This window comes from Manis pentadactyla, chromosome 2 (genome assembly GCF_030020395.1).
Source record: "Manis pentadactyla isolate mManPen7 chromosome 2, mManPen7.hap1, whole genome shotgun sequence".
NCBI classification, from domain to species: domain Eukaryota; kingdom Metazoa; phylum Chordata; class Mammalia; order Pholidota; family Manidae; genus Manis; species Manis pentadactyla.
The window spans coordinates 137,136,427-137,163,702 of record NC_080020.1 but is presented as its reverse complement, the minus strand read 5'-3'; the positions used below and the strand labels follow the sequence as shown (position 1 = coordinate 137,163,702).

The 27,276-nt window shown below is 44.0% G+C and overlaps 1 protein-coding gene across 4 annotated transcripts; it reads left to right on the top strand.

Moving 5' to 3' along the window:
• The first annotated feature begins 16 nt into the window (after positions 1-16).
• SRD5A1 (steroid 5 alpha-reductase 1) lies at positions 17-27,151 on the top strand. 4 transcript variants are annotated; one of them, XR_005027041.2, is made up of 6 exons: positions 17-434; positions 18,870-19,036; positions 21,405-21,506; positions 22,585-22,735; positions 23,337-23,435; positions 25,467-27,151. XR_005027041.2 is itself a non-coding variant. In XM_036896737.2 (5 exons), the coding sequence occupies exons 1-5, from the start codon at positions 154-156 to the stop codon at positions 25,531-25,533; spliced, it is 768 nt and encodes a 255-aa protein (XP_036752632.2). In that variant the 5' UTR covers positions 17-153; the 3' UTR covers positions 25,534-27,151. The 4 variants fall into 4 exon arrangements, 2 of the variants coding, with proteins under 2 accessions (XP_036752632.2, XP_036752633.2); XR_005027040.2 differs by having other exon boundaries at positions 23,337-23,466; XM_036896737.2 differs by lacking the exon at positions 23,337-23,435.
• Positions 27,152-27,276: the final 125 nt, after the last annotated feature.

The window sequence follows — 27,276 nt, the reverse complement described above, 5'->3', positions numbered from 1 at the left end:
TGCGCCTGCCGATCGCCCAGGATACGCCGCCTGCCCCGCGAGTCCTCGGCCCGCGTCCGCATCCGGTAACCGTGCCTCCCGCCCCCTCAGCGGCGCCTTATATGTCGCCCACGGCCGCCGCTGGGCCATGGAGCGCGCCCGCCGGCCCCCGCGATGAAGCTGCCAGAGCGGCTGCTGCTAGACAGACTCGCCTACCTGGAGTGCGTCCTGGGCGTCCTGTCCTTCCTGGTGCTCAGGCTGGCTCGCCCGCCCTACGGGCGCTACGTGCCGCCGAGCTCCGCGTTCCAGCTGCCGGCGCGGGTCGCCTGGGCTGTGCAGGAGCTACCCTCGCTGGTCGTGCCGCTCGTCGTGTGCTGCTGCGCGGAGACCGAGCGCCTCCACAGCTGGCCCAACCGCATCCTGCTGGCTATGTTCCTCGTCCACTACACGCAACGGTAACGGCTGGCTGCCCTACCCGCAGGCCGGGTGCCGTCTCCCTGCACCCGCCCATTTCCGCAGGCGGGATTACGTCTCCCTACGCCCGAGGCCGGTGCCCCCTTCCTGCGCCCGCCTGCACACGTAGGCCGGGTCCCATTTCCCCGCGCCCCCTCTCGGCGCCCCCAAACTGGGTTCGGTCCTTCGGTATAGTTAAAAGGTATGTTCAGTGCAACTTGAGAGAGGTGGGCTCGCTTATTTTGTGGTCGTGGGCAGTTATTTGACCTCCTTGACTCTGGGTCCCACCTTATAAAACCCCCTTCATAGAGAAGTACGAAGAAATAAACATACATGTTTCTGCAAGGCTCTCTCCACTATGGTTTTCAGGGCAGGAGTCCCTGGTGCACTCTGTCCCCATCTTCCTTTATGCAGACACTTTAAATGGGCAGAATCAACATTCAACAAAGGTTTTTTTGAGTCTTGCGTTCCTGACACTCCAAGATTATTCCAGCAAGCAAATTTGTCAAGACTGCTGGTTTCTGTAACATGACTGAGCACGAGTGTAATTTGAGTATAAATAGAACTCTCATGTCTGTGTATACCTTTCCATAAAATACTCCAGAACCTGTCTGTTTCTCCAATGGCTAAAAGCAGGCGCTGTACTCAGACTGTCCGGTGTCAGCCCAGTCCCATCACTAGGGACCTGAGATAAGTTAGTAAGCTGCTCTGCAGCAGGTTTCCCACCCCTGAAATGCACACAGTGATGGGACCAGCCTGGGAAGTTGGTGTACATGTTAAATAAAGCCATCTCCATAAAATGCACAGTGCTGGCAAGTCTGAGTGCCCAATAAACAGTAATAGCATTGTCTATTAAATGACTATATCCATATACATAATGGGTGTGTCATTCATGCACACTGCTGCTAACTTCCAGGGCCAGTAAAAAACTTCAAAATGTGTGGCATTGGAAATGGGTAAAGGGAGCACTTTACAGAGCTTTTTGTGAAGCCTGAGTCAAAGCTTTTTAATTTAAGTAACATGTTAAATTGTGTCCAGGCTCACTGTAGTGGAAGGCTGAAGGCAGCCTCCCACAGGGCCAAAGTCCCTCCTAGAGTGATAGAACTTGAATAGGTCATTTCATACAGATGATGCCACAGAGACACAGAATTCTGGTGTTTTCCCCAACGCTGTTGGAAGAGAAGCTGGAACTTAAAACCCCACGTTCTAAGGCCAGTGGCTTTAAAAACTCCTCCAGAGGATTTGCAGGTGCTGTTTTTTAAACTGCTGAGCAATTTTGTTTTTCAAGTTGTGCTTGTTATTGTGCTCTGTGTGCTTTGGGGACATTTACATTTTCCACGTAGAAAAAAAACATTTTCCAGTCTCACCAAACAACTAATTTATTAAATGGTCACTTGACCTAAGTCGGTGAGCACTTGGACACCAGAAGCACAGACTATAGCACTTGCTATAAATGCCTGGCTGGACCAGCAGACGTTTATGCGGCCTCTCATTTGTACCAGGCACTGCAGATCACAATAGCACTGAGCAGGAAAGGAGTCTGCTTGAAAGGAAGCCTGAATGCAGCTGGTGGCAGGAGAAACAAACCCTGGCACCTGCTTGGGAGATACAAGGCAGAGGAGGTAGCAATTTAAAGAACTCAGCAGATGTCTGCAGAGGCTAATGCTAGCCTTTGGGATTGAGCAAGAATGAGGTAGGACCCTGTCCTAGGGGAGTTTCAGCCTCTTGAGAGATAGGTGAAGACCAAAGCTAGATGGAGGGGCTGCCCATGGTCAGTGAGGAGTGTTTGCTCAAAGCAGAGAAGAAACCTGTGGGTTTTTATGTATTCACACATTTACTGAGAATTAATTCATTTACTGGCACTGTGCTCAGTATTGGGAATATAGAAATAAGATACTCCCTTAAGGAGTCAAGGAACACAAGATGAATTGTGAAGAATCTACTGGATCTTTTTGACAGAAGATCCAGGGAGGGAAAGGAAGGCCTGCCTGGAAGGGGAAGAGGAAACACTTTGGGAAAGAACATGCCAAGGCCCTCACCAGTTCCCCAGTGGACAACAGAGGACAGTTGCAGGAACATTGTTAACCCACGACAGACAATCCATGGCCCTTCACAGTTACAGTTTCTGCTGCATCCTGTCTGCACTGAGGCATCCTCCTGCTGATGTCAGGGCTCCCAGTTCTGGAGGGCTCCAGTGGCATTCTTCCCACCCTGCCATTTGCCTTTGGTTGCTATGCGTGGAGCAACGTCTGATGTCCTACCTGCTAACTTGAGGTGTGTGTGCGCTACAAATTGTCAGTGGTTTCCTGTTGTCACTGTCAGCTCAGAGCTGCTCTGCTGTTGTCCAAGTCCCTGGTACAACTCCCTAAGCTGCTGTCTGACCTCATATCCTGCTGTTGTCTGTTCTGCCAAGCAGGTTTTTTACAGTATTAACCTGAATCCAGGTGGCCTTTCCTCATGGATTTTCCCATCTAGTTCAACAGTGAGTGAGTGAGTCTGGACTGTTTCAGGACCCTTTCACTCATGGAACAATAGTTACAAAGCCCAACTTGAGGGCACAGCCCTGTCTGTCACTGGGGCCATGCCCACCTTCACCTGGAGACCAGAGAGGGACTTCCTGAATGGCCTCTCGGGGGTGGACTTGCCAACGCCCAGAGACAACCTCTTCCTAAAGTCCGCCCAAGGGGCTGTGCTCAGCCACGCCTGAGACCTTGCAGGATCTTGGTACTGTCTGCTGATAGCAGTGCCTCAAGGCAAGGGCTCCTACCCCACTTTTCCGCATTCACTGTTCTCCTGCTGGGTTCTAGTGTCCTGTGATGTGGAGCCTGGCCCCAGCCTCATTTGTAAGTAAGTCATAGCGTGTGTAATATTAAAACAGCAGGGAACTAGAGCGGGAAGGACACACTGAATCTTTAGCCCTTGAGTTGCAAGTTCAGATAATTTGAAAAAAGAACAACGTTGATGGAAAAGTATAGAATGACGGAAAGTAAAAGTGGAAGCCAGGCAAGTGCTTATCTGAGTTCATGGCTTTACTGGTGTCTGCACTTTAGACTTAATTGTAAAAGAGCCTTTGCATAAGGAAAGACAAGAAAAGGGAAGTGCTGCAGATCTCAGTGATAACATTGTTGAGAAAGAAGTAGTGAAGTCATTAAAACTGACAACTGCTCTCAATTTTAGACATTTAAAAATTACCAAATCTGCTGTTACCTAAATTACTGCTAAATCACCACGTCAGATGTTTCATTGTTGTTCCAAGAGATGATGTCTAATTGCTTTTATTTTGCTGAATGAAAGGGCTATTTCTGATTGCAAGAAAACTGCGGTGTTACCATTCAGTTTGTTGGGAAAACATTTTGGGAGACAGTTCTTGTGCTTTGCCATGTGGATTAAGCAGGCGTGGAACTTGTACCTGGGATTCCAGAACTTGAAATCTGACTTTAAATGTTAAAAGGCTGGTCACTCCAAGGGGTTGCCCTCTGAAAGGGTTGCTTCCCCCATGTCTCCCCTTAGAGCAGATCACCTCTAGCAGGTGGGCACGATGGTGCGGGTAAAATTGTAATATTTCCGGAATATCTCGCCTGCTTTAGTATATCTGCATATCAATAGGCATTCAGAGGTGGAGAGAAGTATGGCTTTAGTGCATTTGCATCATTCCTCAGGGGTGGAGAGAAGTTTATCTCCATATTAATGGGTAATTACCTGGGCTGGGAGGGCTGATCTGTACCTTAGAGGTGAGGGGAGGGCCAGTTTTTCCTTATGCTGGAGCAGGAAAGACAGATGGCCCGGGACTACAAGTTTATAAGCAATAAACGGGTTTTAAACTTTATTTCTCCCTTTGACTGGTTCGATTTTTAGAGGTATTTTGCCCTGGGATTTCCTCTCCCCGGACTTAATCTGACACAGTCGGTAGGATTCCTCTGAACCCTAAATCTGTCATAATGGGTGCGACCTTTGGGAAGGCCGCCCCTAGACATGATGGGGAGAAGTGGCGCTCGTGCCGAGGGACACAAGCTCCTTGTAGCTCCCTTGCACGTGACTGTTGTATATCCTTCAGCTCATTATCAGAGCAGGAAATGGATTCATAATACATTACCTAAAGAAAGTATTTTTAAGTCCAGGCACTTCCTAGTTCCTATTAGAGATGATTTCCACTTGAGAGATTTTTAACCTCTGACTTAATACCTTTTCTCAAAGAGGAACATTCATCCCCGCAGTTTCTCTGTGCAAGGGTGTTATGCGTGTGAGGAGACAGCCCGTGGGAAAAGGTTCCTGAATACCCAGGCCTTGGAGACTGAGGCGGCCTGGACCCAGGGGACTGGGTCCTGCTGGGTGCTGTGTAGGCCCCCAGAGGTAGCCGCCTTCCTGCCGGCTGAGCCTGGCCCCCTGGCCCCATGGGAGCCTTTGCCATGGCAGACCGCCTGGAGTCCTCCATCCTGGGGCTTTTGCTGCCCTGGTTCTCCTAGGTGTAGATGAAGGTTCCAGCTAAGAGCCCTGGCCAAACCTCCCCAACGGGCCCATTCTGGTTCCTAACTGCCCCGAGGCAAAGAGAAACCTTTCTGACAAGGGCTGCAAGGATTTGTAAGGAAAACTAGTAAAGCTGCTGGGAATGACCCAGAAGGAGGGAGCAGCATTCCCCTCTGCAAGGTGTCCAGCTTGCTGGCCCCTGGGCTGGTGTCCACTCCCAAGGGCTTGGTGCACATGGGGGCTCAGCCTCTGCAGAAGGCGAGGGTTGGGGATGACCATCTAATCTCCCCTCTGGACATCCTAAAATGTAAACAGCATTGCCCAAGCCAACTTGTTCTTCTAATCTCAGTGGCTTTATGACCAGGCCTGTGACCAGCAGGGTCACTGCTGTCCACTTCGAGAGCAGAGATCAAAGAGCAGCAGCAGACCTGCATCAGCCTGCATAAGTACCTGTTCCCAGTCCTTGCCACCTTTCTGACGCTCCCACGAGACCAAAGGGAAATCTGTCCAGGTCGGTTAGGAATACTTCCCAGGCTCCCCAATGGCATACACAGCACAAGTCAGTGTAAGTCTCACTCCCTGTGTAACTGTGAGCACAGCCATGGTTCACAGCACAGCACAGCACAGGTGGGCTGCACTGAGCTGGGCTCAAAGGTCATATTCCCTATAGCAATATTGTCATCCTTGTTGTGAGTGATCGCCTCTTAGTGCTGAGCCTGCAGTGGGATTTTGTCTTCAAAGACATCTTTTCACGCATATAGGTACTGCTGAATATTGGTATCAGTCCACAAGTTTATGATTTCAGTTTAGCATATACATTGCCTGAATGGCATTTATGGAATCTTATTAGAGTCTTCTCTTGGTATCTGCTTTCTAGCACATCATTATATTGTAGCTCAATAGTTGAAGACTAGGTGGCAACTCCTCAATGACACAATTAAATGGATTTTGAAATCTGGAAATTAAGGTTCAAAAAGCCCTGGTGGGACTGACTGTAGTGTGAGCTTAGAAATTATATCTATATGAACTCATGTGAGAGTAGACATCTTTGCTGAAAAATTTTAACACAGGAAGTATATAAAGCAGTTTGACATGACTCGTGATTCAGAAGATGTCAGTTGTCGAAGTAACAGAGAAAGTTTTGCACATAAGTGAAATTTTGCTTTATAATTTTAGGTTGAATTCACTAAGAGACACTACCAAGTGTGCAGCAAAAGCTTACTTCCAAAGCCCTTTAAATTTTAACAATAGTGGTTTAGGGCAGTTTTTCTCATTGAGAAAAAACTCAGTCTTGGCTCTTGTCTTGCCAATGGGTTTCAGCCCCGGGCAAGTTTGCTGTGGATTCAGTGTGACCAAAGAAACTGACAGCAAAATATTCTTGGGGTGAAAGGGTTATACCCAACTTTATTTCCAGGTGGCAGGTCAGTCACTAAAATCCCGCTCACTCAGAGCAAGTCCGCATGCAGCAAGCTGGTACCTCTGGGCCCCCTGTCTGCACAGCCATCCTCTGGGCCCCTCTGTCCACACAGTCGTCCCGCACAGCTGTCCCGTACAGACGTCCTCCGGGCCTTTCTGTACAGCCATCCCACACAGACAATTAGGACACGGTGGATAAAATGAGAGTTCCTCTGGCCAGGATTCTCACCTGGCTCTGGTTGATAGCTCACTGCACACCTGTGGGCAATACATGGTTGTTGACTCTGTAAAAAGAGTTCCGCCCAGTGCTCTGGGCATGACACTGTGGCAGGGCTGCAAGGCTGCAGGAGAGCAAAGCAGAGGCTGGAGTGGTGGCAGCACCAAGGACAGAGGCCCAGAGGACAGCTGTGTGGGATGACTGTGCAGGCAGAAAGGCCTGAAGGACAGCTGTGTGGACAGAGGGGCCCAGAGGCAGAGACCAGCTTGCTGCATGCAGACTCGCTCTGAGTGAATGGGATTCTAGTGACTGACCTGCCACCTGGAAACAAAGTTGGGTATAACCCTTTCACCCCAAGAATGTTTTGCTGTCATTTCTTTGGTCACATTGAATCCACAGAGAACTTGCCTGGGGCTGAAACCCATTGGCAAGACAGATATCTTGGTAGATTCCACTTGGGGTGAACTGTTTCCTTACCTTCCTTGGAAGTACTCCTGCTTGTCATCCGTACAGACTCTTTAAAGAGCCTGGTTCTTCAGGGACTTCAACCTTGGAATCAGCTCCTCAGGAACACCACCCCTGAGCAGTACCATCTGCACCTGTGAGTTCACACAGAGTCCAGGAAGACTGCTTGCTGGACGTTTGCTTTGTTTTTTAACTGTTTTTTAACTCCTAGTCACCTGGTTCCTAGGGTCCTGACTCAAGCAGCTGTTCTCACTGGAAGGCTAATCATGTGAAACAAATCGATACTGCATGAATAAACAAGTTGCTGCGATCTCATTTGGCCAATCCCCTAACTTACCGCTGAGACATGGCCCTCCTGATGCCGTGAGCCACTGGGTTACTTGCTGAGGTTGTCTCATTTTCACTTGTTGTGTAAAGAAATTGTGAGGTGAGATTCTGCTCCAGTTTTTCTAACTGTTGCTTCCCAGTGAGTTGGGGATATTTATTGTGGTGGCTGCTGGGTCTGGTAGTGCCAACCTCGGTTGTAATCTGGGGCACAGGTACAGAGTCACTGCACACCAAAGATGCTTTGCCATCCGAAGTGGTAACAAAACAGCCCCCACTCTGCTTTACCTTTGGAGTGGGAAGAGTCTACCGGCCTTGTTCTGACATGATGAGTATGCACTGATAACAAAATTAAGTGACATGTGGTACCACGGCGTGCACAGCACTCTGAACACCCGTGTGATTTGCAGCACGCCGAGCAGCAGTGCAAGCAGGCGAGATCACTACATACAGACTGCCTCACCTGCTCTGCGGCTGTAGGTGGGGGGCAGCCACCGGCAATATGTGACAAGTGACCATGCCTGTGCTCCAGTACTGCCTTGTTCATGGACACCAAAGTCAGAATTTCACATAATTTTCATGTGTCATGAAATATTCTTTTAATCCTCCCCTCACCCCTCACCATTTAAATATGTAAAAACCATCCTTAGCCCAGACTACAAAAGTAGATGGGGACTAAATTCTGCTCAGGGGCCATCTTGGCTGACATCTGATCTAGACTCATGTTGCAGTCACAGGCATAGAACATTAGGGACAGAGAAGGCAAAGGGTGAGACAGATGAGCCAGACGACAGCAACAAGGGAAGGTTTTAGTTTCACCTTTACAAGGCACCAGCCAGTGTTTACTGGGTGTTCAGAATTCAGCCCTGGACGTAAAACTGAGTTGGGAGAAGTCCACCACAAGTTTGCTGTCCATGACTCTCGTATTCAGGGGGGAAGTGTCTACCATACTTGCAAAATATTTCCTCGGCATTGCTTCTTTAACTTTTCATCTGTAATTTAGGAATTTGTAGCATCTAGTCCAAAAGTCTCCCTTTGACCATTTTCTTTTAGTATCTGTTCTGTGTATTTCAAGTTTCCTTGAATTATCCTTTTGATTCTGCATTCCTATTATCCTTTGTTTAATTTAGCATGGATTTTGTTCAAGTCAACAGCCCCAAATCCTGTTCTTGCAGCACAGTCATTGGCAGCGAGCTTGTATCCCAAATACCAGACCCCTGTCCCAACAACTGTCTACCCAAGCATGATTCATGTTCCCACAATAAAGAAGAAAATAGCTGAGAATCCCTATTCTTTCCAAGGTTCTTGTCAACACTGTACCTTACAGGTGAATAACTACCTCACTGATGACATGAGCGCCAAATGGATGCTTAGTATCCAGCAAGCGCTTTGCCTTAAACCAGTACAAAGTCACCCTTGGGGACCCGGCCTGAACAAGATGGGACCGTTGACGATGGCTTACTGTGATCATGCTGTTACTGTTAAGGATGAATTGTGTTTACACATAGAGGTTTTCACAGAGATGTGGAAGGCCAGAATGGAAACAAATTCCACATTTTTCCTGTTTTAAGGTATAATGTACATTCAGTAAAATTCACTCACTATAGTCTACAGTTTTGGTGATTATGTGTGGTTGTGTCATCACAACTGTCAATACAGAACAGTTGTACATCCTCTTAAATATCCCTTGTGCCGTTTATCCCCTCCCTTGACTCTTAGTTTTGCCTTTTGTGGATAAAATGAAAGTTCTTGTGGCCAGGATTCTCACGTGGCCCTTGTTGGCCAGCTCACTACACATGTGTGGGCAATATGTCTCTATTGACTCTATGTAAAGAGCTCCGCCCAGTGCTCTGGGCAACATGGTGGCAGGGCTGCAAGGCTGCAGGAGAGCAGAGCAGAGGCTGGAGTGGTGGCAGCACCGAGGATAGAGGCCCAGAGGACGGCTGTGTGGGATGACTGCAGGCAGAGAAGCCCAGAGTACGGGACCGGCTTGCTGCATTCAGACTCGCTCTGAGTGAATGAGATTTTATGATGGACCTGCCACTGTGGAAATAAAGTTGGGTATAACTTTTCACCCCAAGAATGTTCTACTGTCATTTTCTTTGGCCACACTGAATCCACAGTGAACTTGCCGGGGGCTCATACCTTTCCTAGAATTTCATAAGTCTAAGTACAACTTCTGCATTGATAGGGCTATTCAAGTTGTTGTTATCTGTCTGGGTCAGTTTTAGTCACCCGTATGTTTTAAGGATTTTGTCTGTGCCATCCAGTTTAAATTTATGGGAATAAGTCGTTGGTCATAGTTTGACTATCCTCTTAAGATCTGTAGGGTATATAGTGATGCCCTTGCTTGAAATGTATTACACGCTAACTGTAAGAGAATATTCAAACAGTAAAATTGTGCATCCTCTTTTCTTTTTTTTTTTTTTTTTTGTAGATAATTATTAGTTATTGAAGGGTAGTTGACACACAGTATTACATTACATTAGTTTCAGGTGTACAACATAGTGATTCAACATTTATATACATGATAATTCTAGGTACCAGCTATCACCATACCAAGTTGTTACAATATTTTGACTATATTCCTTATGCTATACATTACATCCCGGTTACTTATTTATTTTACCATTGGAAGTGTGTACTTTGTTTGTTTGTTTGTTTGTTTGTTTGTGAGGGCATCTCTCATATTTATTGATCAAATGGTTAACAACAATAAAATTCTGTATAGGGGAGTCAATGCTCAATGCACAATCATTAATCCACCCCAAGCCTAATTTTCGTCAGTCTCCAATCTTCTGAGGCATACATAACAAACAAGTTCTTACATGGAGAACAAATTCTTACATAGTGAATAAGTTACATAGTGAACAGTACAAGGGCAGTCATCACAGAAACTTTCGGTTTTGCTCATGCATTATGAACTATAAACAGTCAGTTCAAATATGAATACTCATTTGATTTTTATACTTGATTTATATGTGGATACCACATTTCTTTCTTTATTATTATTATTTTGAATAAAATGCTGAAGTGGTAGGTAGATACAAGATAAAGGTAGAAAACATAGTTTAGTGTTGTAAGAGAGCAAATGTAGATGATCAGGTGTGTGCCTGTAGACTATGTGTTAATCCAAGCTAGACAAGGGCAATGAAACATCCACGTATGCAGAGGATTTCTCTCAGAACAGGGGGGGTGAGGTTCTAAGCCTCACCACTGTTGATCCCCAATTTATCACCTGATGACCCCCCTGCGACTGTGCCTGTCTTAGGTTGTTCCTCCCTTGAGGAATCTTACCCGTCTCTGGCTAACCAGTCATCTTCCGGGGCCATACAGAGAAATGTAAAGTTGGTAAGTGAGAGAGAAGCCTTATTGTTTGAAATGGTTAGCTTTTTATTTCTTTTTTTGCCCACATTTTAGCTTCATATTTATGCCCTGTAGCTTCTATGCCCAGCATTTGTCTTGAGGTATCTTTACCACTTGGAAGAATTATGATACTCGGTAAATTTGATATGAGGCACGAATTCTATTTAAGGGTTGTAATTAGGAAGGAAGAAAAAAAGCTATAGAAGTAGCAGGTGGAAGAAAACATGGGAAGATTGATTATTTCTTTGACATATCTTCTTGTAGAGTAACTTCAGCATGTATAGGTTTTAAGCTACTACTTAAATTGCACACACACATTAACATAACAGGAGTATAGTTACATAACCAAAGCATACCTGTAATTACCAGCCATCTCCAGTGAAACCAAGAAAACCAGGTGGGCACCTTAGGCATTTGTGAAAACTTATCTATGATATGGTGGATATTGTCCAACTGAACTTGAACAGTCTGCGAGAAATCAGACAAATTAAAACAACCCATTCCTGGGGAATGTTCACATCCCTTATGTTCTTTTAACAGTAAATAGCCTGTAGTTGTAAGATTTTGGAGCGCTAAAATTTGCACTTCTCCTAATTCTTGATTGAGTTCCAACAGTATAGATCCAGTCAAATTTGTTGTTTTACTGTATGCACAGGCCAGCTTAGATATCTCCTTCTTCATTCCCATGGCAAGTCCAGGATCTGGTGGGATGAGTGCATCTACAGCTGTAGCAGTGCGTGAATCTTTGTTGGGGTTTTTTGATGATCATCTTCTGGCATGAGTCTTCCAGAGAGTGCTGATGTTGGAAGTTCTTTTTCATATCGTATCTTAGTTCATTTTTGGGGTAGCCCAATTAGGCTTTGATCCTCTGTATAAACACAAACAGACCCTTTGCCTATACTTTTATATGCCCTTTATACCCTTGTGTAGAACTCATTGGAGGTTACCACACAGAAACTGCCTTTTTTTTTTTTTGGTATCACTAATCTAGACTTACATGACGAATATTATGTTTACTAGGCTCTCCCCTATACCAGGTCTCCCCTATAAACCCCTTTACAGTCACTGTCCATCAGCAGAGCAAAATGTTGTAGAATCACTACTTGCCTTCTCTGTGTTGTACAGCCCTCCCTTTTCTCCTACCCCCCATGCATGTTAATCTTAATCCCCCCTACTTCTCCCCCCTCCTTATCCCTCCCTACCCACCCATCCTCCCCAGTCCCTTTCCCTTTGGTACCTGTTAGTCCATTCTTGAGTTCTGTGATTCTGCTGCTGTTTTGTTCCTTCAGTTTTTCCTTTGTTCTTATACTCCACAGATGAGTGAAATCATTTGGTATTTCTCTTTCTCCGCTTGGCTTGTTTCACTGAGCATAATACCCTCCAGCTCCATCCATGTTGCTGCAAATGGTTGGATTTGCCGTTTTCTTATGACTGAGTAGTATTCCATTGTGTATATGTACCACATCTTCTTTATCCATTCATCTATCGATGGACATTTAGGTTGCTTCCAATTCTTGGCTATTGTAAATAGTGCTGCGATAAACATAGGGGTGCACTGATCTTTCTCATACTTGATTGCTGCATTCTTAGGGTAAATTCCTAGGAGTGCAATTCCTGGGTCAAATGGTAAGTCTGTTTTGAGCATTTTGATGTACCTCCATACTGCTTTCCACAATGGTTGAACTAACTTACATTCCCACCAGCAGTGTAGGAGGGTTCCCCTTTCTCCACAGCCTCGCCAACATTTGTTGTTGTCTTTTGGATGGCAGCCATCCTTACTGGTGTGAGGTGATACCTCATTGTAGTTTTAATTTGCATTTCTCTGATAATTACCGATGTGGAGCACCTTTTCATGTGTCTTTTGGCCATCTGTATTTCTTTTTTGGAGAACTGTCTGTTCAGTTCCTCTGCCCGTTTTTTAAGTGGGTTATTTGTTTTTTGTTTGTTGAGGCGTGTGAGCTCTTTATATATTCTGGACGTCAAGCCTTTATCGGATGTGTCATTTTCAAGTATATTCTCCCATACTGTAGGGATCCTTTTTGTTCTATTGATGGTGTCTTTTGCTGTACAGAAGCTCTTCAGCTTAATATAGTCCCACTTATTCATTTTTGCTGTTGTTTTCCTTGCCTGGGGAGATATGTTCAAGAAGAGGTCACTCATGTTTATGTTTAAGAGGTTTTTGCCTATGTTTTCTTCCAAGAGTTTAATGGTTTCATGACTTACATTCAGGTCTTTGATCCATTTTGAGTTTACTTTTGTATATGGGGTTAGACAATGGTCCAGTTTCATTCTCCTACATGTAGCTGTCCAGTTTTGCCAGCACCATCTGTTGAAGAGACTGTCATTTCGCCATTGTATGTCCATGGCTCCTTTATCAAATATTAATTGACCATATATGTCTGGGTTAATGTCTGGATACTCTAGTCTGTTCCATTGGTCTGTGGCTCTGCTCTTGTGCCAGTACCAAATTGTCTTGATTACTGTGGCTTTACAGTAGAACTTGAAGTTGGGGAGTGAGTTCCCCTCTGCTTTATTCTTCTTTCTCAGGATTGCTTTGGCTATTTGGGGTCTTTGGTGTTTCCATATGAATTTTTGAATTATTTGTTCCAGTTCATTGAAGAATGTTGCTGGTAGTTTCATAGGGATTGCATCAAATCTGTATATTGCTTTGGGCAGGATGGCCATTTTGACGATATGAATTCTTCCTAGCCACGAGCATGGGATGAGTTTCCATCTGTTAGTGTCCCCTTTAATTTCTCTTAAGAGTGACTTGTAGTTTTCAGAGTGTAAGTCTTTCACTTCTTTGGTTAGGTTTATTCCTAGGTATTTTATTTTTTTTGATGCAATTGTGAATGGAGTTGTTTTCCTGATTTCTCTTTCTGTTGGTTCATTGTTAGTATATAGGAAAGCCACAGATTTCTGTGTGTTGATTTTGTATCCTGCAACTTTGCTGTATTCCAATATCAGTGCTAGTAGTTTTGGGGTGGAGTCTTTAGGGTTTTTTATGTACAGTATCATGTCATCTGCAAATAGTGACAGTTTAACTTCTTCTTTACCAATCTGGATTCCTTGTATTTCTTTGTTTTGTCTGATTGCCGTGGCTAGGACCTCCAGTACTATGTTAAATAACAGTGGAGAGAGTGGGCATCCCTCTCTAGTTCCCGATCTCAGAGGAAATGCTTTCAGCTTCTCGCTGTTCAATATAATGTTGCCTGTGGGTTTATCATAGATGGCCTTTATTATGTTGAGGTACTTGCCCTCTATTCCCATTTTGCTGAGAGTTTTTATCATGAATGGATGTTGAACTTTGTTAAATGCTTTTTGAGCATCTATGGAGATGATCATGTGGTTTTTGTCTTTCTTTTTTTGTTGATGTGGTGGATGATGTTGATGGACTTTCAAATGTTGTACCATCCTTGCATCCCTGGGATGAATCCCACTTGGTCATGGTGTATGATCCTTTTGATGTATTTTTGAATTCGGTTTGCTAATATTTTGTTGAGTATTTTTGCATCTACGTTTATCAGGGATATTGGTCTGTAGTTTTCTTTTTTGGTGGGGTCTTTGCCTGGTTTTGGTATTAGGGTGATGTTAGCTTCATAGAATGAGTTTGGGAGTATCCCCTCCTCCTCTGTTTTTTGTAAAACTCTAAGGAGAATGGGTATCTTCCCTGTATGTCTGATAAAATTCCGAGGTAAATCCATCTGGCCCGGGGGTTTTGTTCTTTGGTAGTTTTTGATTACTGCTTCAATTTCGTTGCTGGTAATTGGTCTGTTTAGATTTTCTGTTTCTTTCTGGGTCAGTCTTGGAAGGTTGTATTTTTCTAGGAAGTTGTCCATTTCTCCTTGGTTTCCCAGCTTGTTAGCATATAGGTTTTCATAGTATTCTCTAATAATTCTTTGTATTTCTGTGGGGTCCGTCGTGATTTTTCCTTTCTCGTTTCTGATACTGTTGATTTGTGTTGACTCTCTTTTCTTCTTAATAAGTCTGGCTAGAGGCTTATCTATTTTGTTTATTTTCTCGAAGAACCAGCTCTTGGTTTCATTGATTTTTGCTATTGTTTTATTCTTCTCAATTTTATTTATTTCTTCTCTGATCTTTATTATGTCCCTCCTTCTGCTGACCTTAGGCCTCATGTGTTCTTCTTTTTCCAATTTTGATAATTGTGACATTAGACCATTCATTTGGGATTGTTCTTCCTTCTTCAAGTGTGCCTGCATCGCTATATACTTTCCTCTTAAGACTGCTTTTGCTGTGTCCCACAGAAGTTGGGGCTTAGTGTTGTTGTTGTCATTTGTTTCCATATTTTGCTGGATCTCCATTTTGATTTGGTGATTGATCCATTGATTATTTAGGAGCGTGTTGTTGAGCCTCCATGTGTTTGTGAGCCTTTTTGCTTTCTTGGTACAGTTTATTTCTAGTTTTATGCCTTTGTGGTCTGAAAAGTTGGTTGGTAGGATTTTAATCTTTTGGAATTTACTGAGGCTCTTTTTGTGGCCTACTATGTGGTCTATTCTGGAGAATGTTCCATGTGCACTTGAGAAGAATGTATATCCTGTTGCTTTTGGATGTAGAGTTCTACAGATGTCTATTAGGTCCATCTGCTCTACTGTGTTGTTCAGTGCTTCCGTGTCCTTACTTATTTTCTGCCCAGTGGATCTATCCTTTGGGGTGAGTGGTGTGTTGAAGTCTCCTAGAATGAATGCATTGCAGTCTATATCCCCCTTTAGTTCTGTTAGTATTTGTTTCACATATGCTGGTGCTCCTGTGTTGGGTGCATATATATTTAGAATGGTTATATCCTCTTGTTTGACTGAGACCTTTATCATTATGTAGTGTCCTTCTTTATCTCTTGTTACTTTCTTTGTTTTGAAGTCTATTTTGTCTGATATTAGTACTGCAACCCCTGCTTTCTTCTCGCTGTTGTTTGCCTGAAATATGTTTTTCCATCCCTTGACTTTTAGTCTGTACATGTCTTTGGGTTTGAGGTGAGTTTCTTGTATGCAGCATATAGATGGGTCTTACTTTTTTATCCATTCTATTACTCTGTGTCTTTTTATTGGTGCATTCAGTCCATTTACATTTAGGGTGACTGTTGAAAGATATGTACTTATTGCCATTGCAGGCTTTAAATTCGTGGTTACCAAAGGTTCAATGTTAGCCTCTTTAGTATCTTACTGCCTAACTTTGCTCGCTTATTGAGCTGTTATATACACTGTCTGGAGATTCTTTTCTTCTCTCCCTTCTTATTCCTCCTCCTCGATTCTTCATATGTTGGGTGTTTTGTTCTGTGCTCTTTCTAGGAGTGCTCCCATCTAGAGCAGTCCCTGTAAGATGTCCTGTAGAGGTGGTTTGTGGGAAGCAAATTCCCTCAGCTTTTGTTTGTCTGGGAATTGTTTAATCCCACCATCATATTTGAATGATAGTCGTGCTGGATACAGTATCCTTGGTTCAAGGCCCTTCTGTTTCATTGCATTAAATATATCATGCCATTCTCTTCTGGCCTGTAGGGTTTCTGTTGAGAAGTCTGATGTTAGCCTGATGGGTTTTCCTTTATAGGTGACCTTTTTCTCTCTAGCTGCCTTTAAAACTCTTTCCTTGTCCTTGATCTTTGCCATTTTAATTATTATGTGTCTTGGTGTTGTCCTCTTTGGATCCTTTCTGTTGGGGGTTCTGTGTATTTCTGTGGTCTGTTCAATAATTTCCTCCCCCAGTTTGGGGAAGTTTTCAGCAATTATTTCTTCTAAGATACTTTCCATCTCTTTTCCTCTCTCTTCTTCTGGAACCCCTATAGTACGGATATTGTTCCTTTTGTATTGGTCACACAGTTATCTTAATATTGTTTCATTCCTGGAGATCCTTTTATCTCTATGTCAGCTTCTATGCGTTCCTGTTCTCTCTAGTTTCAATTCTATCAATGGCCTCTTGCATCCTGTCCATTCTGCTTATAAACCCTTCCAGAGTTTGTTTCATTTCTGTAATCTCCTTTCTTGCATCTGTGATCTCCCTCCTGACTTCATCCCATATCTCTTGCGTATTTCTCTGCATCTCTGTCAGCATGTTTATGATTCTTATTTTGAATTATTTCTCAGGAAGACTGGTTAGGTCTGTCTCCTTCTCTGGTGTTGTCTCTGTGATCTTTGTCGGCCTGTAGCTTTGCCTTTTCATGGTGATAGGAATAGTTTGCAGAGCTGGGATGAGTGACGGCTGGAAGAACTTCCCTTCTTGTTGGTTTGTGGCCCTCCTCTCCTGGGAGAACAGCAACCTCTAGTGGCTTGTGCTGGGCAGCTGCACGCAGACAGGGTTTCTGCTTCCTGCCTGGCTGCTATGGAGTTTATCTCCGCTGTTGCTGTGGGCGTGGCCTGGCTCGGGCAGCTGCTCCAAAGTGGTGGAGTCGCGTTGGAGTGGGAGCCGCCGGGAGGCTATTTATCTCCGTAAGGGGCCTCCCTGCTCCCTGCAGCCCAGGGGTTAGGGTGCCCAGAGATCCCTGGATTCCCTACCTCTGGATTAAGTGTCCCGCCCTGCCCCTTTAAGACTTCCAAAAAGCACCCGCCAGAACAAAACAACGACCACACAAAAAAAATTAAAAAGAATTTTTTAATTAAAAAAAAATTTTTTTAATTAAAAAAAAAATTAAAAAAGGTGGCTGCTCGTTTTTCTTTATTCTCCAGCGCCAGCTTCAGGCATCTGCTCACCGGTCTTGCTGCCCTGTTTCCCTAGTATTTGGGGTCCCTATCCCTTTAAGACTTCCAAAAAGCGCTGGCCAAAACAAAACAGCAAAAAAAAAAAAAAATGGTCACTCGCTTTTCTGGTGTCCTCCGGCGCCCGGCCTCCAGTGCCCGCTCACTGTTCTTGCTGCCCTGCTTCCGTAGTATTGGGTTCCCTATCCCTTTAAGACTTCCAAAAAGCGCTCGCCAAAACAAAACAGCAAAAAGGAAAATAAAAAAATAAATACATAAATAAAAAATTGGTCGCTCGCTTTTCTTATGTCCTCCGGCGCCCGGCCTCCAGTGCCCGCTCACTGTTCTTGCTGCCCTGTTTCCCTAGCATCCAGGGCCCCCTGGGCACGTACTGTGACTGCACTGTGGTCCGGATGGCGGGGGCTGGGTGTTCGGCAGTCCTGGGCTCCGTCTGCCCCCCCCCCCCGCTCTGCCTACTCTTCTCCCGCCGGGAGCTGGGGGGAGGGGCGCTCGGCTCCCGCCGGGCCGGGGCTTGTATCTTACCCCCTTCGCGAGGCGCTGGGTTCTCTCAGGTGCGAATGTGGTCTGGATATTGTCCTGTGTCGTCTGGTCTTTATTCTAGGAAGAGTTGTCTTTGTTATATTTTCATAGATAATATGTGGTTTTGCGAGGAGATTTCCGCTGCTCTACTCACGCCGCCATCTTCTGATCCTCTCCCATCCTCTTTTCTTAAGTTTCTAATTTCTTGTCCTTGCATTCTCTAACTTTCAACTTCTCGGAGTGTGCACCTAAGGGAGCTTGTTAGAACAGGAGAATATGACCTTTGAATTAACCAGTTACACTTCAAGTAAACTTGGCCGCTCCCTAGCCCTCTGACCTTGAGCAGATGACGTAACCGCTCTGAGTCTTGATCACATCCTCTGGAAAGATGTGCCAGTGTCTGCTGTACAGATAGTGGGAGGCCTTGCAGGTGATTGGCTCAGCGAGTGAGGACCATCATGATGGTGGTGGACTGCGTTGCTCAGACTAAAACAAGTTACTTGGATATTTTTGATGAACAATGACAAAATAAGTAATCGATTTGGTATGTGAACTTAAGAGTCATTTTTGCAGATAGACCATACTGCATGTAGCCTTGAAGGTGGTCTGGAGTTGAAGACACCAATACAGTGTATACAAACCTCTTAACTTCTCTACAGTGGAACAGAAGGAATCAAATACGGGATTTTTGAGAGCTTCTTGAAGCCTTCTGTGTTCTCTGCCTCAGTGTGTGTGTTTCACATTCTGTATAATTAGAATCCTGAATTTGTGCACTGTAATGTACATTATTGGAACATGGTTAATTATCTAGAAATTCTGATTTTAGCAGAGTAAATCAGTATGAGTGTTAATTACTGAGAGACGTTTGTCTAAGGATGCAAGATTAAAATGTCAAGACATTCAAAAGAGAATTGTAGAAATGATATCCTTTAACTTGTTTTTTGTTTGTTTCTTTTTATATTAAGGTCCTTAATTTTCCCATTTCTGATCCGAGGAGGAAAGCCAACACCAGTGAGGACATGTATAGTGGCATTCACGTTCTGTACCTATAATGGCTACTTGCAAAGCAGATACTTGAGCCAGTGTGCAGTGTATGCTGATGATTGGGTCACTGACCCCCGATTCCTAGCAGGTGAGTGTCCTTGGTGGTGCGCTCTATGGTTGCAATCAAAGCTTTGATGTTCAGGTTCCAGTCATTGCCATTAGAAAGCCCATACTTCCTGAGAGAAGAGTCTGTGATGGTCGGTGGCCTAACGGCAGGGGCGCAGCACCAGAGGGAGAGTCAGTCCCGGCAGTGGGAGGTGGTGCAGCCACCCAGCGACCCCATCCACTCAGGCCCTGGAAGTGCACATACCTGTTCTTAAGGCAAGCCTCAAAATAGCAACAGGCTGCGCAGAGTGAGCAGAAGGTGGGGGCTGGGGAGATTTGAGCACTAAATGGCCATGGAGTCTGAGAGCCGTTTAACATCCTGCATGTCTTCTGAAACATGAGAAGTCATCAAACTGGGTCATTTTTCAGCTTTTATGGTAATACATGAATAAACATTTGGTTTTGTGAAGTTTTTTAGTGTTTTAAAGTAACCTAACCTTACAAGTTCTGAGCAAAACAAAAATAAAACACTAGCAATCAAAGGTATTTCCAAGTGTTAAAAATTTGTACTCTCAAAAGTATGTAATCTCAGGGCAGCAAGGGACAAGAGGAAGGGTTTGTTTTTTTTAAGCAAGGGATTTGGCATGAAACATTTATTTGAGATTCTCATAGGAATCATTTTATGAGGAGTTGCTTGGATATTTTTGATGAACAATGACAAAATAAGGAATTGTTTTGGTATGTGAACTTAGGAGTCATTTCTGCAGATAGACCATACTGCATGTAGCCTTGAAGGTGGTCTGAAGTTGAAGACACCAATACAGTGTATACAAACCTCTTGACTTCTCTACAGTAGAACAGAAGGAATCAAATATGGAAAAAATGTGAAGTGGGAAACATACTAAGTTACTTTAAAATATAGATTTAATTCATAGAGTTTATAGTTTTTGTTAAGGAGAGAAAAGGATATGACATGACTACTTAGTTATACTGGCATTAGTTACCATGAAGAGCTCAGCAAGTAATAGTAATACCCTAACAAAAGTTTTCCAGAGCAATAAAAATGGTTAACCTGAGATTCGATAACAAAGATTTTAAGATCCCTAAATTGGAATCCAATGTCTAGTTTAGTTAAGCACAAGTACTATTTTTCTTTCCATTCTAGGCAATAAAGGGAGCTTGTCTCTTAAAAAAGAGAAACACTGAATTTTGAAAATGTGATTCTGGAACCTCAAATTGGGAGCCAAATCACCTAGAGGTGACATAATGAAATGCAAGTAAGGTAGTGAGTCAACTATAAATTTATGGATCCAATAGATGACTTATAAAACATTACAGAAGTTGGTCTAAACTGTTTAGAAAGAAAGCTGTCCACAGTGGTGAGGTCAGAAGGAAGAAATCTTGAAGCCCGAATGCTTTATGTGTCCTTGTTCGCACAGTGAAAAATGTTAATGCCACTGAGATAATATGAATAGTTAACGATGCTGTTACTCCACGGGCTCGTTTCTTTGATACTGAATTGAATGCCACCATTAAGCACCATCCGCCTTTCACATTTTTCTAATAAGACAATCAAATTCACTGTTTATCAAACCAAGGCATTCCTTTTATAAAACTCTTGGCATTTGGCCTTTTCTTGTTGGATGAATTGACATGCTGTGATTAAGTCTCCTTTAAGTGAAGACTTAGAATAGGAAAGAAAGCATTCAGGATGCTATGGGATAAATAGGAAGGGCCATGCAGCCCACCATTGGGAGATTTTCTTGGGCTCTGAGGCTGGTGAGCAGACCCAGGAATGCTGATGGGTGAGTGAGTGGGACACTGGGGTGGGGGAGCCATGGGTATGTGGGAAGCTGTCCAAATGAAGTGGTAAACAAAGAAAAGGACCGAAGGGGAACTTTAAGGAGCCAGCATCTCCCAAAGGGTCTGCATGCCCCTAATGATGAGAGCATGTGCTGGGATTTCCCCTCCCATCCGCCAAGTGGAGAGGGTAGTCTTGCTTCACAGATGCCTCATCCTTTTTGTGAGGGTAGGTAAATCTTGTGGGCTGACTCACTGATGGTAATAGCATTTCTTACGAGCCTTATGCAAAAGTCTTATTTTTTTCTAATCATACTAGTTACCCTAAAAATGTAGATGTGGCTATCAGGTCCAAGTATTCTCAAAGGATTAGGTAATTTATTAGTATTACTTGATAAACAAAGCCCTATTTAGCATACCTAAAAGCAGTACTTACTAATTATCTTTCCAAATGAAAGATGATATTTACTGTAATGATTTTTACTATCAAATATGGCTAATTATGTTATACAAATTGTGACAATATGAAGGATTATAGCATTATTCATCAAGGCTTGGTTTTGTAAATTTTGTAATTTATCAACCATAATACTCTTATGTATTTTCTTTAGGTTTTGTCTTATGGTTAATAGGTACTCTGATAAACATCCATTCAGATCATATCCTAAGGAATCTCAGGAAACCAGGGGAGACTGGATATAAAATACCACGGGGTATGTACTAAAAATGGAGAATTTATTCTGAACTTGGATTGCTTGATGCCTTGCTATTTCAGTTTTGCCAGATCTAAAAACTGAAATACAGTATTATTAGCTGCAAGTTTTCAGTGTGAGTCATTATTATTAATAGCAATTGCTATGATAATTGCTTTATTAGAATAATAAAAGGAATAATTCTGGCTAACTGAATGTTTATTAGGCAGAAAGTAAACTCTGGTTATATATGTGTTTGGAAAGACTATGAGAAAGAATTTGTGGTTTACAAGGGTTGTCCAATACTTCATTTCTACAAAAATAGAGTAGAAACCTTGACTGACCCCCCCCTAAAAATAGTTTAAAATGATGAGTGTAATTTCTTAAAAATACTTTTAAATGTGTCAGTGTGATATCAAGAAAAGAGGTAACTTCGGTAGGCAGAGCCTAAATAAGCTAGTGATTGAGTCCAGAACACATCTTTTGAAGGCCTGTAACCAGCTGCCCTCACACTGGTTCATAGCCCAATTGTGCACCACGTGGATGGTCTGAAAGACCTCAAGCCCTGAATTAGGACCCACAAGGTAGGGGGTGCTGCCCCCACATACCCAGCCAGCACAAGCCCAGACCCCAGAGGGACCAATCTTCACTTCAGGCCTCAGACCACGTGCCACAGAATAAGAGCCACACTCGAAAGTTGTAGAACTTGGGAGGAAATAGGCACCACAAGTAAGAGCAAAATAAAACTTGAGATTCCAGATCTTAGACTTAATAGAAACAGTTACACAGTGAATACTTGCATGTCCAAAAAAATAAAAAGAGATTGAAATTGTGAGAAAAGGAGTGATATACTATAAAAAGAACTAAACAGAGGTAAGATAGAAAGCAGTTGAGCTTCTAAAAATCAACTCAGTAGGTAAAACACTTGGGTAGAACTGGAAAGTGCATGGCGGCCCTGAATTTGGCCCTTGGAGTGGCCACTTGGCTCTGCAGTTTTCCAGAGTTGAATCTGTTCTCCAAGTAAGTACCCACCTATCTTCTGAAGTCCTTAGGCATCATTTTGCAGTAAATGCACTGTTTGGTCTTTGTTCTCCCCCAGGAGGCTTGTTTGAATACGTAACCGCAGCCAACTACTTTGGTGAGGTCGTGGAGTGGTGTGGCTTTGCCCTTGCCAGCTGGTCCCCCCAGGCCGGGGCTTTCGCTCTGTTCACAGCCTGCAGCTTATTCAGCATAGCCCAGCATCATCACCAGTAGGTTTCAAAAACACTTGTATATCTTTAATTTATTCTCTGACCTCAATGTAACAGTTTTCAGGTTAGACTTTAAATGTTAATACTAATTTGAGTTGCCAAATCCCAGTGTATACTGGCAAAACAAGTTCCAAACCCTGCAAACCTGCAGAACAGGGTGGCTGTGGGGAGTCACGGATACGCAGTCTGCACTGGCGTTTGCCCCACCCATTCTGAGCCTCTGAGATTTCACTGCTGGATCAGGTTAAATGTTAAGCAGGGGGCTTGGGCTGGGGCCTAGACTGCTTGCCTTGGTATGGGGAGTGCCAGCCTCTGGCCCCCGCTTAGTGGAGCAGTGTGCTGGCCACACGGCTTGAGCTGCTCACCGTGATCTGATAGCTGAATATGGACATGTACTTACTCACGCCTCTAGACTGGGAATTGCAGGACAGCCTTTGAGGGATTCTGTTGAAATAAAATATTGCAAAGCTTACTGTTCAAGGTTAATGTCACTTTTAAAAAGTGAATTCAGTGTGTCTTCAGGGCACTATGACTGCAGTGGGTTCAAAGATTAAACAAGTACACAGTAGAATATGCTTATGAAACACTTCTTGTCTCACAGCCTGTTCATCAGACTTGATGACAAAAAGCAAGATTTGTGACCATTTGGAAAGTGTTTCCTCAGCTCTCCAGGATCTGTCTGCACCAAAGGAAGACTGCTGTGAGGGAAATTTGGGAATACTGAGCTGTTTGTAAGCCAGAAAAAGCAATAACTGCTTTGGAGAATTATCTCAGATTTAGTATAATTTAAATGCAGTCAAGGGGGTATCTTTTGGTTAGGGGTTGTCTCACTTTGAAACAAAAGGCAGTGGGACACTGTTCAGACTCCATGATAATAAAATCAAGACAAAAAACTGATACTGAGCTGTGGTCAGTGTCATGAGTGACAGCTTTGATTCTAGAGATAGAAAAATGAGTGAAAAAATAATAGGAATCATACTGATTGCCCTTTTACAAATATTTATCTGTGCACACATTTTATAAATATTAAGATAAAATTTCCTGAGGTGCATTTGTAATCTCAATGATTAAATGAATGAGAAAGATTCTATTTAACAAAGTATATTTTATTCCTATATAGTGGCTTCTGTGAAGTAAAGTTAACATATTTGTTGGGCATAGCTCTGTTGGGTGAGAAACTCTGACCTCATAAAGGTTCTTCCTGACGTCATGAGGAATCCCGCCCTGCTGCCTAACACTTCAGACAGTCCCTTAGGTGTGTTTGGGCTTGGCTGTCCCGTTTCTGCTGATTTTAAGCTGTTCTCTGTGTCCACTTCTTCCCTTCTGAGGCCAGTGTGTCCCTCCTCACAGCAGTTTCTAGGAATAGGCACTGACCCCTGCCTGTCTGTGAGCTGCATCTGGTGCCACAGACTCACGGGGAAGTGCCGAGAAGCCTGCTCATGGTCCACGTCCTGGGTCCCTAGCAAGCTGTCTTGGTCTGTTTGGGCTGCTACAATGAAAAACAACACAAACTGGGTGGCTTACAAACAGCAGACATTTATTCCTCGCAGTTCTGAAGGCAGGAGTCGGAGATCAGGGGTCATTGTGCTCGGGTTCTGGTGAGAGCCCCTTCTGGGTTGCAGATGGTACCACCTCTGTGTCCTCACAGAGCAGAAGGAGGGAGGAGCTCTCTGGGGCTTCTTCATCAGGGCACCAGTCCCATTTCTGAGGGCTCACGACCTGATCACCTGCTAACAGGCCCCACCTGCTAACACCAGCACTGTGCGCCTCAGGTTTTTAACATGAATGTTGGGAGTCACATGCTTGATCCGGAGGTCCGTTGGCCAACTTATCAGTATTTTTTTCACTCTGCGTTTTTTGGGGTATATGGAACAGCATGTGAAAGTAAACATGTCAGTCTAGTATGTTATGAATCACAGTTTGTAAAGGACTATTAAGCTAATCTGAAATGGACAGGGTTTTGCTGACTCACTCAGTTTGGTCTTGTCATGTTCTGCTGTAATAGCAGGTAGCTGATCACTTTGCTTCATGATTTTTAGTCAGTTTAGCACTCTTTTATCCTTTTGTAAACTGCTTTTTTTCTCTCTCCATCTTGTCAAATCATTTTTAATTTTTATTTCATCCCCTAGTTGCTACCCTTCCCAACTGGCTATGACCCCAAAAAAATGCGTGTTCCTGGTGTGGGTGTAATTTCTGTAAAGACTGGCCACGCCCGTTTTGCTCTGCGTACGGGGTTGAATCGCGAGCGCCCGTGTTGCGTCTGCCCAGTTCTGCTCGAGAGCCCTCGGTCCGCTGGCACGTGGTTGCACGTCCTTTCCACATACCCTGGGTCTGGGGCCGCAGTTCTTCCCGGGGACTGGAGAGAAACTCTGGAGCCCCCAGTTACTCCAGATGCACGCCCTTGGCTCCGCCCCTCTCCCCGACTCTGCCCCCTGTGGCTGCTCAGCAGCTTGGATACCTGTCAGGGATTTTCCTTGCCAACATAAGGGTGAATTATGTAGGTCATTGTTTGTATCATATATTGTAATCTGATACATGTAACCAGATGCATTTAATTGTTCATGATACAAAGTCAAACTATGTCTCTGAAATGTCAGTGCTTTTACTACTACTTTTAAAACACTCACTATTCCTTTATAATGGAAAATATTGTCCCTTTTTTTAGCATCTGTTAAATGTTTAAGTAATAAAATTATTTCCTTTTCTTAATATTTTTTTTTCCTTACTTTAGGTGGTATATTGAAAAATTTGAGGATTATCCGAAGTTCAGAAAAACTATAATTCCATTTTTGTTTTAAATCCATTGTCATCTTTGACTTGAAGCTTTTTGATGGCTTTTCTCTAGGGATTATATAAATGAATTATCTATGATTTTGCCACTACATCTTTTTGTCCTAATTTGCTCTAGGAATTTTTTCCCTAGTGAATGTGTAAGCTACCTAATAATAATGCAGGTTGAGGCACTATGCTGCCTACCAGGTGGAATGTGAAACGGGGCGATTACTGCTGCCCACTTCTCTGATTTTGGATGTACCTTTTCTGGCTACATGCAGCCACGTGTGCACAGGACCAGAATTTGCGAGCCATCTTTGATGGCCTCTGTGGACCAAACTATTTCACAACCCGTACAACAACTGACTCACGGTCACTTCTGATGTTGCCTTCTCCCCCCAGAGGCGTGACCCATCTCTGCTGTCCCTTATCCCACTGAATCAGAGAGACCTGGGGCACTGGTCACAGCCTCAGGGAAACCCTGGGCCCTCACCCTTGGGGGCTGTGCAGGCAAGGACGCAGAAGCACAGCTGAGGCCTGGACCAAAGGCATCCAGCACTTGGCTCTGGCCTCGCCTGTCAGGTGACTTCACCAGCAGGGCGGCAAGCGGAGGGCATGCATCAGGAGCTTGCCCAAAGGGACCTGTCACTCCACAGTGGCAGTGCCAAGGTGCAACGTGGCAGGCCCCTTCTCCGGCCTCATCATAAGCCAGCAGTGAGCAGGCTCCACTCTGAGACGGTCATCTTCCTTTTCTCCTTCCTTTTGGTGTAATGAAGTTTTTAAGGCACTTTTTTTTTTAAGTGCCCCTCAATGTTGCAAAACGATATTTTGGAACAGAATTCCTTACTGCAGATGCACATGAAATATCCCCAGAGATAAATGGCAGTAATACAATTTGCTGCAGAGCCACAGACCCTAAGAGAAATGGAAACAAAGAAATGGATTTGGGTTCTCTGCAGTCACTAGGGTGCTGGCTGGCAGGAGGCCTCGGGGTGCCCAGAAGCTGTGTGTTCTGTGGATGCACCTCCTGCCACTTTGGGCAGTGGGCAGGCCCCCCTGGCTAGGTCATTGGCTCCCTCCAGCCTTCTCTTGGCTCACCTTCCCAACAAGGCCTCCCCAGCCCCTCACGAGCCCTGACATAGAAACTGTATTCTCAGTGTTGGGGGATTTAGAGTCTCTTATGGGCTTAGAATAACACAAAAAACTCTCCTGATGTCCTTGTGCTTCATTTTAACTAAAAATAATGTTTTGGCAAAGAGATTTTTATTATTAAGTAAATGTTGGGCCTTTTTCTGACCAAATAGTTACTTGAAAACATAAAGCAATAAATGCTTTGGAACTCCTCAGGAAAACGCAAAAGTCCAAGGGAGATTGGGGCCCATGTCCTGGAAGGTATACCTGGCCAGGAGAAGGCAGCATGCCTGAGCACCGGAAACGCTGCTGTGAAGTGTACGGCAGTTGGTGATTAGTTTATCACGCTTACTACTGTAATGGCATGCACTGCGGGGGATTCACATGAAGAAATCCTATTCTATCTTGTCTCACCGCTGTCTGTATCCTAAAACCTCTTAACTTGGTAAATTGTCATCAATCATTCAGTTAATTTTAATAATCGAGATTAATAAAATTGCTGCTACAAGTCTAGTCATTTCTGTTAGTGTTCATTGTTACTCTGCTGTGTTATCATTTCTTCACTCTGCAAGTTCAGACATAACATTATTTTCAGCCCCGAAATGTACTTTCCACCTATATTAACATTTCATAGTATC

Coding starts and splice junctions, on each gene's coding strand:
- SRD5A1 (XM_036896737.2), top strand. CDS start 154: ATGAAGCTGCCAGAGCGGCTGCTGCTAGACAGACTCGCCTACCTGGAG. Junction 435..18,869: donor CTCGTCCACTACACGCAACG/GTAACGGCTGGC, acceptor TTTTATATTAAG/GTCCTTAATTTTCCCATTTC. Junction 21,507..22,584: donor TGGATATAAAATACCACGGG/GTATGTACTAAA, acceptor GTTCTCCCCCAG/GAGGCTTGTTTGAATACGTA.